This window comes from Acanthochromis polyacanthus, chromosome 1 (assembly GCF_021347895.1).
Source record: "Acanthochromis polyacanthus isolate Apoly-LR-REF ecotype Palm Island chromosome 1, KAUST_Apoly_ChrSc, whole genome shotgun sequence".
In the NCBI taxonomy this organism is placed as follows: Eukaryota; Metazoa; Chordata; class Actinopteri; family Pomacentridae; genus Acanthochromis; species Acanthochromis polyacanthus.
Window position 1 is genome coordinate 33,961,784 of NC_067113.1, and position 13,086 is coordinate 33,974,869.

The window sequence follows — 13,086 nt, forward strand, 5'->3', positions numbered from 1 at the left end:
GATTTTTTTTTTACACTTTAAAATTTTTGCAACGTGTTTTTTTTAAAATATTTCACTTGTTTTACATTTTTACATACCGTAATTATTACGTTAAGAATACTTTTTCTTTTTTACAAAAATGCATTTTTGCCCTCTGTGTATTATTTATTCCTTTTTGTAAAAAAATTACATATCAGATTCTTTAAATGTATTTCTTCAGTATTTTTTTAAATTTCTAATTTTCCCGTTTTTGCACACTGCATTTTTTGACATTATATAAACTTTTTGTTTTAACTTTTGCGCATGTACATATTTATATCACCGACTTAGTTTTCCACTTTGGCATACCGGGCTTCTTTCCATTGCATTTGACAAATACTTTATGACACTTTCAATACGTTTAAGTACTTCTGTGAACAGTTTTTGTGTCAAAAAAATGCATAAATTCCTGCATCATTCCACCCAAACTGAATAACTTTGTTCTGTATTTTCTGTGCGGTGGTAGACATCAGTCAAATCCTGTAAACTGAAAGTAAAATGTCCCAAAGTGCCGTTAGAGTTTAGTTTTCTTCAGGTTGTGGTTTAATGAGAATTAAAGGTAGGTATTTATTTTGTAAAAGACCAGCAAGGAAGAGGAGTTTAAAGTCTGAGCAGTAAATCAGGTTCAGGCTCTGGACTGGATAAAGTGGAGATATCAGATATAGAAAACGCTAACTATTTACTCTAAGTAAAGCATTTTCCTCAGATGTGATTGGTTTGGTTTCTAAACATGGAAGTAAAGTCCTGCAGTTTTTGATTCAAAGTTAGAACTTCCTCTGCTCTGTGTGTTGTAATTCTTGGTTGGCCGGTAGAGGGCGCTATGAGTCCTGTTTCCTCTTTTCAGCTCTGATCTGCAGCTCAGGTGTCCTCCACTAACATCTACTACTCTCTGCATGTTCTCTCTCATTATTTATGGAGCTTTTTAATGGCTCCATCTGCTGCAGTTTGCTGCTTTAAACATAATTTATGTTACAGTTCTGCGTGAATTTTCACCACGAGTTTCATTTAATTTAAATCCGTTGAAAGAAAACTGTTCTATCAGCACAGAGAACGACGTGTATTTTCAATCAAACTGTAGTTGAAGCTCGTAATCACGCAAATAGGAGCTCCTGTTTGAGCAAACTTCGATAATAAATCCATCAGCCGTCCTCCCTCCGCTGCTCCTCCCGCCTCCTGCTCTCTGATTGGCTCCGAGCCTCTGAAGTCCCTCCTCTAGCTGGCTGTGATTGGCCCACGGAGCCGTCGGTCACGGGGAGCGCCCTGCTCCAGCAGAGACGCGCCGCTGCTGCTCCTCTCCTCCGTTTTAGTGCGTCGAGCGGCGGAGGGAAGCGGAGTGTGCGCGTCTAGTTGTGTCCTAACAGCGGCGGAGCGCTTCTTCCTCCTCCAGAGCCGCTGGCATCCCGTGGGCAGCAGCCGTGCACGCCTCGGACCGCGGCGGCAGGAGAGGACAGCGCGCTTCATCATCTTCTTCTTTTGTAAAACCTCCTCCTTCTTCTCCTTTCTCATTTTGACTCTCTGAGGCTTAAATATTCCGCTCGTCCCTGATGGTAACCAACACTGCGCGGCCGGAGACATGTGGACTGATCCGGGGAAACTGCGCCGCTTCTCGCTAGTGTGTCTCCTCCTGACGCTGTGGGCCGAGGTGAGAACTTCACTCCAACACCACAGGAAGCCTTGTTTTGGTGGAGGAGGTTAAATTCTGGCCTTAATTGGATTCATGTGATGCGGAATCTGGAGATAAAATTGCGCGTAAAGAAAAATCTCCAAATGCTGCACTGTGCCATGAGTGCTCCATGCGTAAAAACCGTAATATACCGTTTTAAACCATTTTTTCTACCATTTTTCCAAACCTTTGAACGTTCTGACTTTGCCAGATAGTTGTGAGAAATAGCTTCACGCGTCTCCACCTGCTCAGAAGAATCGCAAAACGCCTCCATATCTTACATTTTCTCGCTTTTGGGTCCGATTTTTTGCGCTAAATGTTCAGAAAAACGAACCCAAACTGTTTGAATTCGTGGATGTGTTTGTAGTGTCTCCAACTCTGGAGTCCAATTGTGCCAAAATGTACAGTAGTGTGGGCAGCGCGGTGACTGGACGCAGCACAGAATAATAATAAAAAAAAACACTTTTCTCTCGCATCTGTTCATGCAGTGACATTATTCCACTCGTTTCCAAACGGATTTAGAGACTTTTCATGGAATAAATCACATTTCTGTTTCATTATTTAGCACCGGATTGTTAAAAATACGTAGAATTCCTGATTTAGACGCGTAAAAATGTCACTTTTTATGTTACGAAAGCTGCAAATGTGCTGTTCCAGAATGAAAAAGCCACATTTTTGCATCGCTCTGACCGTGTTTCTCCCCCTCAGGTGTCTCGGTCCACCGGATACTTCGAGCTGCAGCTGATCTCGGTGGAGAACCCGAACGGGCAGCTGCTGAACGGGGACTGCTGCGACGCGGAGAGGAGCGCGGCGGAGGGCCACTGCGGCGCGGACGAGTGCGACACCTACTTCAGAGTGTGTTTAAAGGAATACCAAACGGAGGTCACGACCAGCGGACCGTGCACATACGGCTCGGAAACTACTAAGGTTATCGGTGGGAATACTTTTCAGTTCAAGGGCGGCCAGAAAACCGGACAGAACCGGAACAACGACGCCGGGAAGATCACCATCCCCTTCCAGTTCGCGTGGCCGGTAAGTGCTGCAAGTGTGTGTGTGTGTGTGGGGGGGGGGGGGGGGATGCGCAAATGTATTGGTTTGGTGTGCGTAAAAGTTTGATTTTAGTGGAAAGATGGCACAAAATGCGCACCTGAATTCAAACTATGTGCACTTCTAGGTTCTTGGTAGCAAAGTCTGTGTTTGAAATGCGGAGTTGTGTGTTATATTTGGATGTTTTTGGAGTTGAATCCTTAATCTACCTTTTGGAAAGTGTACCTTGGCACAGTTTGGCACCATTCAGTGTAATGTAAAGTTAGATTTTAGTGGATGAGTGGCGCAAAATACACACGAGTTCAAATTATGCACATTTTGGTTGTTGGTGGCCAATTTTGTGTCTAAAATGTGGAGTTGCGTGTTGCATTTGTATGTTTTTTTGGTGTTGAATCCTCACTTCACCTCTTCCAGAGCGTTATTCGGCGCACTTTGGCACATTTCTGGATAGGTGGTGCAAAATAGGCACCCGAATTCCACTTATTGGTTATTTTTGGCCAACTGTGTGTGGAGTTGCGTATTGTATTAGGATGTTTTGGGCGTTGAATCTTTAATCCACCTCTTGGCAAGTGTAGTTTGGCGCATTTTGGCACAGTTCTGTGTAATCTAAAGTTGGATTTAATGGATAGATGGCGCAAAAATACCTAACTGAATTCCACTTATCGGTTCTTGGTGGCCAGTTTAGTATCTAACATGTGGAGTTGCGTGTTATATTTGGATGTTTTAGCTTTGAATCAGTAATCCAGCTCTTGGAAAGTGTGATTTGGCACAGTTTGGCACACTTTGGCACAGTTCTCCGTAATCTGTCGTTGCGGTCCGCTCAGCCTTCTTGTCAGTTTGGCAACTTTTTGGCTTCTTTACTCAACCAGTCAGCTCATGTTAAGCATCACCTTCACTCTGGGTGGGAGGTTTTATTTTTCTGTGCGAAGCCCCGAGCGCGCATTACGCACGGCTTTTACGCACGGCGGCGGTGCGGTTTGATGAGTTACCAAATCAGCGCGGCTTCAGCATGAGAGCAGAGGAGGGGGGTGGTGTTGTGGCAGCGTTTGAAGGGGGAAACGAGGATTTTTTTTTAATTTTTATTTTTTACAGCGAGTGCTGATTAAGAAGTGGCAGGTAACTTATTATCTAACCCAAACACAGCAGCCAGCCAATCAGAACTCTCCTTATTTGGAGCCCCAGCGTGGGAAACGGGATCAGCGCTGGCAATCAGAGCGTCGTGAAAACCGCTGTTCCACCCACAGATCTGTATCAGGGAGGCTTTAATGGTCAGAAAGAGTCACAGGTTTGATTCCCACAACAGCTGAGTGAGCTGTCAAAATAAAGCTCCAGTCATGGTGAGTCAAACCGGAGCAGGTGAACCTTAAAGTGCAGCCAATAATCTCAGGAAATCAGCTGGTTCTGAGGTGTAAAGGCAACAGATGAACCTGAAAGCCGTTTGTGCTGAAAATATCTTCATCTTATCGAGTCATTTTTAGACTTTTTTAAGATACAGAAGCTCATTTAGTGGAAACGCTGCTGGATTCTTGAATTGGTTTAGAAACATGTTACTTCTAGAACTGAACTGACTTTGTGCTGCAGAGTTTATCGTATCAATAGTTCATCTTTCCCAGGTTTAGGTTCAGACATGAGGATTCTGTTGTTTTTCTCGATTTTATCCAACAATACATTAAGTCTTTTTTAAGTTTTTCATTGTTAGGTGAAATCAACACTTTAAGGACATTTCTTTCTACTCTAGAGAAGCTTGATGACCTGAACCTTCATAACTTTTTAGCACATTTTTTGCTCACTGTGGTTCATTTTTCACATCGATATAAAGTCCTGCAGCTCTATGGAAACAGAACAACCATGAAGAAGGAAAAATAACTCAGAAATGTCACAGAATGACAGAAATTATAAAAAGATGCATAAAAGTTGAACTTGTGATTATTTATAGACCAAATAATGGAATCAACGTGAACATGATCATATATCCAAGTGACCACAGTCGTCTTACATTGAATAGAAAGTTCTTCAAACTCTACGTTTCCTCTCCACTCTGCTCATCATCAGTAGAAAGATGTTTCACCATGCTGAATGTATCTCCAACATCTTACTCCTCTGTTCTGTTTCTGAGCCATGCTGACTTTATTTATTGATCCAGTAGCTTTGATTTTTCCTCTCAATGACGTGAAACTGGTCCAAAATCACACATATTTGTCCAAACTGACTGGAAACTTGTCTAAACCGACTTAAGAATTGTCCAAAACAACTCAAAACCGTCCAAAATAACCAAGGACTGGTTCAAGATTTGTTCAAAATGACTGTTTTCAAGTGATTTTGGACGCATTTGTTTGCGATTTTGGGCATTTTTGAGCCCCATCGGTGTTCCAAACACCTCTGTAAATGTTTTCTCTACTCTGCTCATCACCGTGCTGAATGAATCTTCCAACAGCTTGCTGCTCTGTTCACTGTTTCTGAGCCATGCTGCATTTATTTTATTCATCCAGTAGCGTTGTTTTTGTGGAAACACTGCCTGCAGTTCAGCCAAAAAACTCTCAGAATTTTTGTCATGTCACAGTTGTCCACAGCTGAATCATTCACGACTTCTCGTTTGCACCAAGATGTGCAGAATTTTTGTCTTTTACAGAATCTCATTCAAGCAAATTATTTATTTTTGGTGAATTTTTAAATGAGACAATGAAGTGATTTTGATGAAATATCGGGATTTGAAGCTTAGATTTGGCTCATTTTCACAACAGATCCAGAAGTTTCATGTGATTGGTTGAAGGACTGTTAAAAGTCTGATGATTTATTTTTTCTGGTTTTATTGTTTCTGGCTCTGATGAATGGTGGAATTTTATTGATTTTTAAAATAATCCAGAATTTTTGACTCTTGGGCTGTGTCCTAAATCGCATACTAACGTACTACATACTACATTCTCAATGAGTATATACTGTATACTACGTACTATAAGTATGATTAGAATGCCGACCCTTCACACTGTAGTATACTACTGCGTTTCCCATAATGCATTTCAAACGACAAAAACCGGAAGTACGGCTATCAAATATCTCGGCTGAATGCCGGCTTCAGGTCGATTTTATGCTAACAAACAGTCGCATAATTAATGTGGCAATTTCAAGCCGGCACTCCTCATGCAGTTATTAGCCAGATTATGCGAATCGTTTCAGTTGTAGCTGCAGGCTACTGGAGGTAGCTGCTACTTGTTCTGTATGCAAAGCGAGCTGCTGCAACTAGCTGCTAGCATTCAGTAGCACGTTGTGAGGCGTCTGACAAATTTAAAACGTTGGTCAGAAAACGCCTATTTCTCAAATCTGTGGGGTGATTAGGATGACTACTTAACCACATAAAATAAAATAAAAATCGCCGCGGTCCGGCCACAGATCCCGCGGAGGCTTCCATTTCGGTGGATAGCTCGCAAAGCATTATGGGGCGGTTGAGTATGACTAGTGTGGTCACCGCGCATACTTAAAAATTTTCCGGAAATAGTATACATCCGGGTATTTCTCGCGTACTCAATCTATTCATACTATCTAATGTGAACGCACTACATACTTATTTTAACGTCACACTTAGTATTAGTAGTACGTTAGTATGCCATTTTGGACACAGCCTTGGTCACAGAGAATCAGTTGAGCTGTTTGTTTTCTGTCCAGAATCTGGTGAAACCTTTGGCAGATGTTTAAATGATTAATGCAGGGGAAAGAGGTTTGATGAAATATTGAGATTTTAAGTGTAGAGTTGCATATTTCTCATGAGTTGTTCGAGGACTGTTGGAAAGATGAAATCCTGAGGATTTTTTTCTGTTTTCACAGTTTCTGGCTCTGATTAATGGTGGAATCTTGTTGATTTTTGAAGAAAGATGTCTTGAAGAATGCAGAAATTTTCATTATTTTGCAGGAAAATGGCAAAAAGTGGAGATTAAGGTGACTTAATTTTAGATTTGGATATTTTTCGTGACTGAGCTGCACGTTGCATGTGATTAGTTCAAGGACTGCTGGAAAGATAAAAGTCTGAGGAGTTTTTCTGTTTTCACAGTTTGTGGTTGTGCTAAATTGTGCCGTTTTATGCTTTCTAAAAGCTAAAACAAGCCTTTCACACTTATCAACAGATTCTGAGGGTCAAAGCGTTTTAGAAAAGCTGCCAAACTTTTAGAAATTCTTGTGCAAAAAGCTGTACATCTGTTGTATTTATTAAATTTCCTTTGCTCTAAACCCAGAAACCCCGCTGCTGGTCGTACGTTTCTCTGCTTTGTGTCTCTGCTGCTCTCCGTCCATTCATCTTGCCCCTGGTCAGCTGTCAGCAGAGGGTAGATGGGGTAGTAAGCCGGGGCCCGGCGGGCAGCTCGGGTTTCCACTAAGTTGTGAGTCTCTGGATATCGGTGTCAGTCGCTCATGCTGCCGCTCAATGTGGGCCGGGGGATGCCTTTACCTCTCAGGTTCACGTCCATTACTGGGTCATTGTTTGGTGCAGGGGTCAGTGTTTTCCACTATCTGCCCCGGGGAGGGGGCAGGAGGGGTATTAAGGCAGCAGCTTCTACTGATGTCCAGGGTTTTTAGAAATGCCACTAAGCTTCATGTTTCTGCAGCAAAGTTTCAACATTTAAGCTGCAAGAGATGATTATTTTCATCTCGATTCAATGATTCTAGGAGCGGTTCGGTCCAGACATGTTTGAGATTTTTTCATAAAGTTGTGCTGAAGAGGGAAAAACTTTTAGTTTTTTCACAGAATCTGGTGCAAAAGGTTAATATTTGCCAAATTTTTGCAATGAAATCAAGTGAATCTAGTGAAAATACGATGATTTTAAGCTTAGATTTGATCATTTTTCAAGATTGAGCCACACATCGCTCATACTCCATTCAAGGACTGTTGGAAAGGTAAAAGTCTCAGGATTTTTTCTGTTTTTATAGTTTGTGACTCCAGTAAATGATGGAATTTTGTTGATTTTTCTTAAATAAAGATGTCTTGGAGAGTGCAGAAATTCTAGTTATGTTACTAAATCTGGTGCAAAAGTTTAGTTTTTGGATAAACCATGCAGAATAAATGTTTTTTTTTTTTTTGGAGTAATATTGAGATTTTCGGTTAAGATTTGATTATTTTTCAGGATGAAGCTGCAAATCACACGTGATTGGTTCATAGACTGTTGGAAAGATAAAAGTCTGAGGATTTTTTCTGTTTTTACAGTTTGTGGCTCAGATAAATGGTATAATTTTGTTGATTTTTCAAAAGAGATGTCTTGAAAAGGGCAGAACGTTTCGGTTTTCATGGAATGTGGTGCAAAAACTTAGTTTCTGTCAGGTTTTTTTTCCCAAGATTTTGTCTGTTTTTACAGTTTGTGGCTCCAGTAAACTGTAATTTTGTTGATTTTTTTTTTTTTTCCAAAAGATGTGACGAAGAGGACGAAATTTTTAGCTCTTTTGCAGATGTGGTGCAAAAGTAAAACATTTTTTTTTGGCAAGTTTTTCATAAAAATATACGGGATAGAGTGTTTTTATCACTCCTACTTCATTCAAATACTGTTGGAAAGTTTTAAAGTCTGATGATTTTTTTTCTGTTTTTATAGTTTGTGGCTCCAGTAATTTTTTTCCTTTTAAATCTAGAAAACTCCAAATTTTTGCCATGTGACTGTCGGTTGCAGCTGAGTCTGTCATGGCTTGCAAAAAAAAAAAAAAAAAAATCATGACTTCTGCATTCAAAAAGCAACAAAATGCAGCAGATTCTTCAGAAAACACGTCGACTCAGCTGCAGCCGACATTCACAAGGAAAAGCATCTCCGCTGAAGGTGAAACTGATTTAATTCTTATTATCTGAACCTTTTTTTAACTCATACTGTGATGGAAAAGACTTACTCAGTGACGAGAATAAACCAGGAGTTTGTTGTTTTTAGTCCATTGTTCTGTTAAAATTCTTTTATTTTTCCTGTGATGAAAACAACATTAATATAGTTTAATTTTCTGATCTTGAAGGAGCAGTTTGTGGCTGTTTTTTTTGCTCCTGTAACGTTTTTTTATTCGCTGTTTTCTCATTTTTCTCTGCAATATAAAATCTGGTGCCTCTATGGAGACGACACAAAAAATATTACAAATGTAGAATAAAGTGATTTTGAGAAAATGTCAGTTTTAAGCTGAAACTTGGTTCATTTGACCATTTTTAAGAGAAGAAATACTGTAACTTTGAGGAAATATCAAAATTTTAAGCTGAGATTTGTTAAATTTTCACAATAGAAGCGCGCATCACACATGATGTGTTCAAAGACTGTTGGAACGTTGAAAGTCTGATGAATTTTTCTGCTTTTACAGTTTCTGGCTCTGATAAATGGTGAAATTTTGATGATTTCTCACTTATTTTTTTGAAAGATAGCCGCCTTGCCTTAGTAGATTTGCTAGAAAACAAATGTATGCATTTAAATATCAGAATTTTAAGCTTATATTTGTTTAATTTTCCTGACTTAACTGTACATAACAGATGATCAGTTCAAGGACTGTCGGAAAATGTAAAATCCACCAAATTTTTCAGTTTTTACGGTTTCTGCTTTCGATAAACGTGTGATTTTAGTGATTTTTTTTCTTTTTGTACATCTTTTAATCACATGATGGAGACATTAAAGCTGCTGCTTCTGAGATCAAAGCTAAACTTTTCCACCCATTCCGGCAGCTGTTCTCCTCCTATAACTAATCGTTTTCATCACCGGGGCTCTTTCAGACCTCGCTGTGGCGTGACGTCGGCGCTAACAGAGCGTTTCTTGTGTGTCGGTGGCCTGTAGCCTCTGGTGCTGCTTTAGTGGACTCGGCTCGGCCTCCAGTATCTGGGCCACTGGTCCTGACATGAATTAAAAAAAGAAGCAGCACATTGTTCTTCCCTCCATCTCAACCCCTCTGGCATGTTTGTTCATGAAAGCCCAGCAGACGGGGGAGGAGGAGGAGGGGAGGAAGACTAGCGGTGATGGGAGGAAGATGGAGGCGGCCGACCCCTTCTGGAGGTAAAAAATCAGCCCAGGGAGGCGTATTTTTAGGAGATGCTTTTACAGTAGCAGAAAGCAGCAGCGTTTCCTCCCCCTCCCTCCCCCAGACCTCCCCCTCCTGGGGTATTTTTAGAGCCCCTGTCCTCCCCTCACCCCTCCGAGAGCAAAGCGAGGATCGTTGGGTTTCTCCGGCGAGGACAGAGGTGGAACAGCTGCTTCTCCTCCTCCTCCAGGAATAAATGTTTCAGGAAAAGCGGCTACGATTACAGAAGATCGGCTTCTCCCCGAGCAATCACAAAGTGCAGAGTTGGACGACGAGTCTCCGTCCTCATCGAGTCTCATTCTGCCGAGTGCATCTCTGGCAGTTTGGAGCTTTTACAGCTGATTGGTTTTAGGTGGAAAAGAGGTTAGGAGGAGTGGAGGTGGAGCAGATCAGTGACTGCAAAACGTCTAATGTGGTCCTTTAGATGAGCGCTTTAACCTGCAAACAGCGTTTTAATGGGCTGTGTTGACAGAATTATGTCACGTCAACTTAGTATTTTGTGTAATTTATACCCAAGTTTTTCAGCTTTTTTAGGTTGTAAGCTGCAAATATCATTTTGATGACTTGGATTGACAATAATGTTGCATCAACTTAATATTTTGTGCACTTTAAACTCTAATTTCTGCATTAGTTGACATAAAAAGGACATTTAAGTTGAATTAACTTTTCAAATTAGATTTTTGTGATGTTTTTCAGGTTTTACGTTGCAAACAATATTTTTATGATGTGTTGACATAATAATGTTGTCATCTTAATATTTTTTGTAATTTAAGCTTAAATTTCTACACTAGTTGATTTACAACTAGATTTAAAGTGACTTAATAAAATATGATTTTTTTCAGGTTTTATGTTGCAAACATTATTTTTAGTAACTTGTGTTGACATGATAAAGTTACATCACCTTGATATTTTGTGTAAATCAAGCTTAAATTTGTACATTAGTTGATATAAAGCTAAATTCAAATTGAGGTAACTTAATGAAATTGGTTTACCTTAATTCTTTTTCAGCTTTTTTAGGTTTTAAACCACAAACATTATTTTGGTAACTTGGATTGACATAACAATGCTGCATCAACTTGATATTTTGTGTAATTTCAACTCTTATTTCTGTATTAGTTGATTTAAAACTAATTTTTAGTTATGCTAGCTTAATGAAATTAGCATGCTAACTAAACCAAGTTCAGGATTTCCTGAGCTTATGGTAATTAAATACATAACACATAAAAATATTTTTGAAATACCATGGAAATACTAGTTGGAACAACTTAATTGTTTCGAGTAATCAGGGTATTAAGTTGTGTTTATGCCATCAAACGAATCTTTTATCTAAGAGATAAAACTAATTTCTTTAACTCAATGTCGTTGGTTGAACATAATTAGAATATTTAAGTTGGAAATATTATTGTATTGGGCTGTGTGGACATAATAATGTTGCAACTAAATATTTGGTGTAATTTAAGCTTTCATTTCTGCATTAGTTGATTCAAAGCTAAATTTATGTTCAGATAACTTAATAAAATTAGCTTGACCGCTAAACTGACGTCAGGATTTGAGGTTCCTTCCCCTCCCTACTAAACACTGGAACAACTCCATTTGTCAACTTGTGTTCATAATTATGGTAATTAAGTCCATAAAACTTAAAATAACGTGGAAATACTAGTTGGAACAGTTTAATTTTTAATAGATAATCAACTTAAAAACTTGGGTTCGTGCTTCCAGTCATGAAGTCGGCAGTAATTAACAATTTAACTTTTGATTTAGGAGGAAAAACTAGTTTGTTGCTGTGACTTAATTATGATAATTAAGTTGCAAACATTCTTTGATGGTTGTGTTGATGTAATAATTTTGCATCAACTTAATATTTTGTTTAATTTAAGCTTAAATTCCTGCATTAGTGGATACATAACTCAATTCAAGTGAAGTAACATAATGAAACTGGCTTCATAACTTCTTTTCTTCAACTGAAAGTCAGAGTTTGAAGCTTCTAATGTAAGAGAAACTAAAATTTTTTAAAATTTTCCAGCTTTAAACCTTAAAAACACTTCAAACTTTTTAAATAACATGCAAAGTAATGGCTGGAATCCACTTATAAAGTTGTGTTTATGCTATCAGTCATTAGTTAAGTGGATTAAATAAGTGGAAAATCTAATTTATTCTAACTGATTATAGTTTATGATTGAGCATAATTTAGTTAGAATTTGCCAGAACTAGAAATTATTGATGCAGACTGTTGAGTTAATTTGCTTTTTTTGATATTGTTGAACCCATACAGTATTTTTAGAAGGTGGTTGGAGGAACTAAAGTCATATTTTTTCATTTTCTGCTTCGTACCATCTGCTTTGCTTGAATCACACCACTTTTATTGTATTATTTTAAATTTTTTATGTTAAGACAAAATGTTACAGTAGGCAAGGAGCTACGTGGCTTTATTAATTAAAACTGGAGCTTCAGCTTTAGAAATGAGCTAAAAATCAAATTTATTGTGCAGCAGACTGAACGTTTCTTCATCTCTGTGACTAGAATGTAGTTATTGAGCAACGACTGAGTTCTGTAAAGAGTTTTAGTTGAAGCTTAAGTATGAAACTTTCTATTTGTTGTTGGTGGAAATGGGTTGAAATGGAGCAAGAACCACAAAAAAGATGAAGAACCCGGTTGTTCTGGAGCTGAATTAAACCGTTTATGAACATTTGCGTAACATCTTAGATAATTAACAAGTCAAAGAAGCCTTATTGTCCAGTTTTTCTTCATTTTATCCGGGATTCTCTGCTGTATCTTCAGTCAGCTGCTCGTCTTTCCCACGCTGCTTCCACGTCAGATGACCGGCTTCTGGTCTGAGGAGCGTAAAGAAGCGATTAGCCGCCCGACTGATCGATTGTAGATGCAGCTCGTGGATCTTTAGAGGCGGATTTGTAGACTTCTACAGTAAAAATGTTTATCGCCACATAAAGGACACCAGAATCCCACATAGGGACACAAACAGAACCACAAAGTTCACATGAAACTCCTTAAAATGAATGTAAGCCAATGAATGACCACATAAAGAGCGTGTGTTATGGGACATATAATGTAAATTTCTTCTATCTGGAAAGACGTACTCACTTTAGAATGATTTGGAGGGATCTTCTCGGGGAGTAAATCTGCATCAGAATTTTCAAATAACCTTAAAATGGCAGAAAGAAGTTGGTTTTCTTTGGATGTCATTCAGATTTTTTCAGTCAGAGCCTTGCGTTGCTGCTTGAGCGGTCGAAATTCAACTTTTAATTGTTTAAAATGAGGAAAATCATAAATAATAAGGTAGAGTTGTATTTCCTTGTGTAGTCGTAGCAAAAGCAAAACAGACAACCTGTTTT

General features: G+C 39.0%; 1 protein-coding gene across 2 annotated transcripts in view; it reads left to right on the forward strand.

Annotated features, from left to right (window-relative positions):
• Nucleotides 1-1,251: 1,251 nt before the first annotated feature.
• The window catches only part of LOC110949695 (protein jagged-2-like), an 81,242-nt gene continuing 69,407 nt past the window's right edge, over nt 1,252-13,086 (forward strand). Inside the window, exons 1-2 of one of the 2 annotated variants that reach the window (XM_022191868.2) lie at nt 1,252-1,660; nt 2,390-2,713. In XM_022191868.2, the coding sequence (XP_022047560.2) occupies nt 1,592-1,660; nt 2,390-2,713 (393 nt within the window). In that variant the 5' untranslated portion in view covers nt 1,252-1,591. The remainder of the gene's footprint in view (nt 1,661-2,389; nt 2,714-13,086) is intronic. The other variant, XM_022191869.2, reaches the window with a different exon arrangement.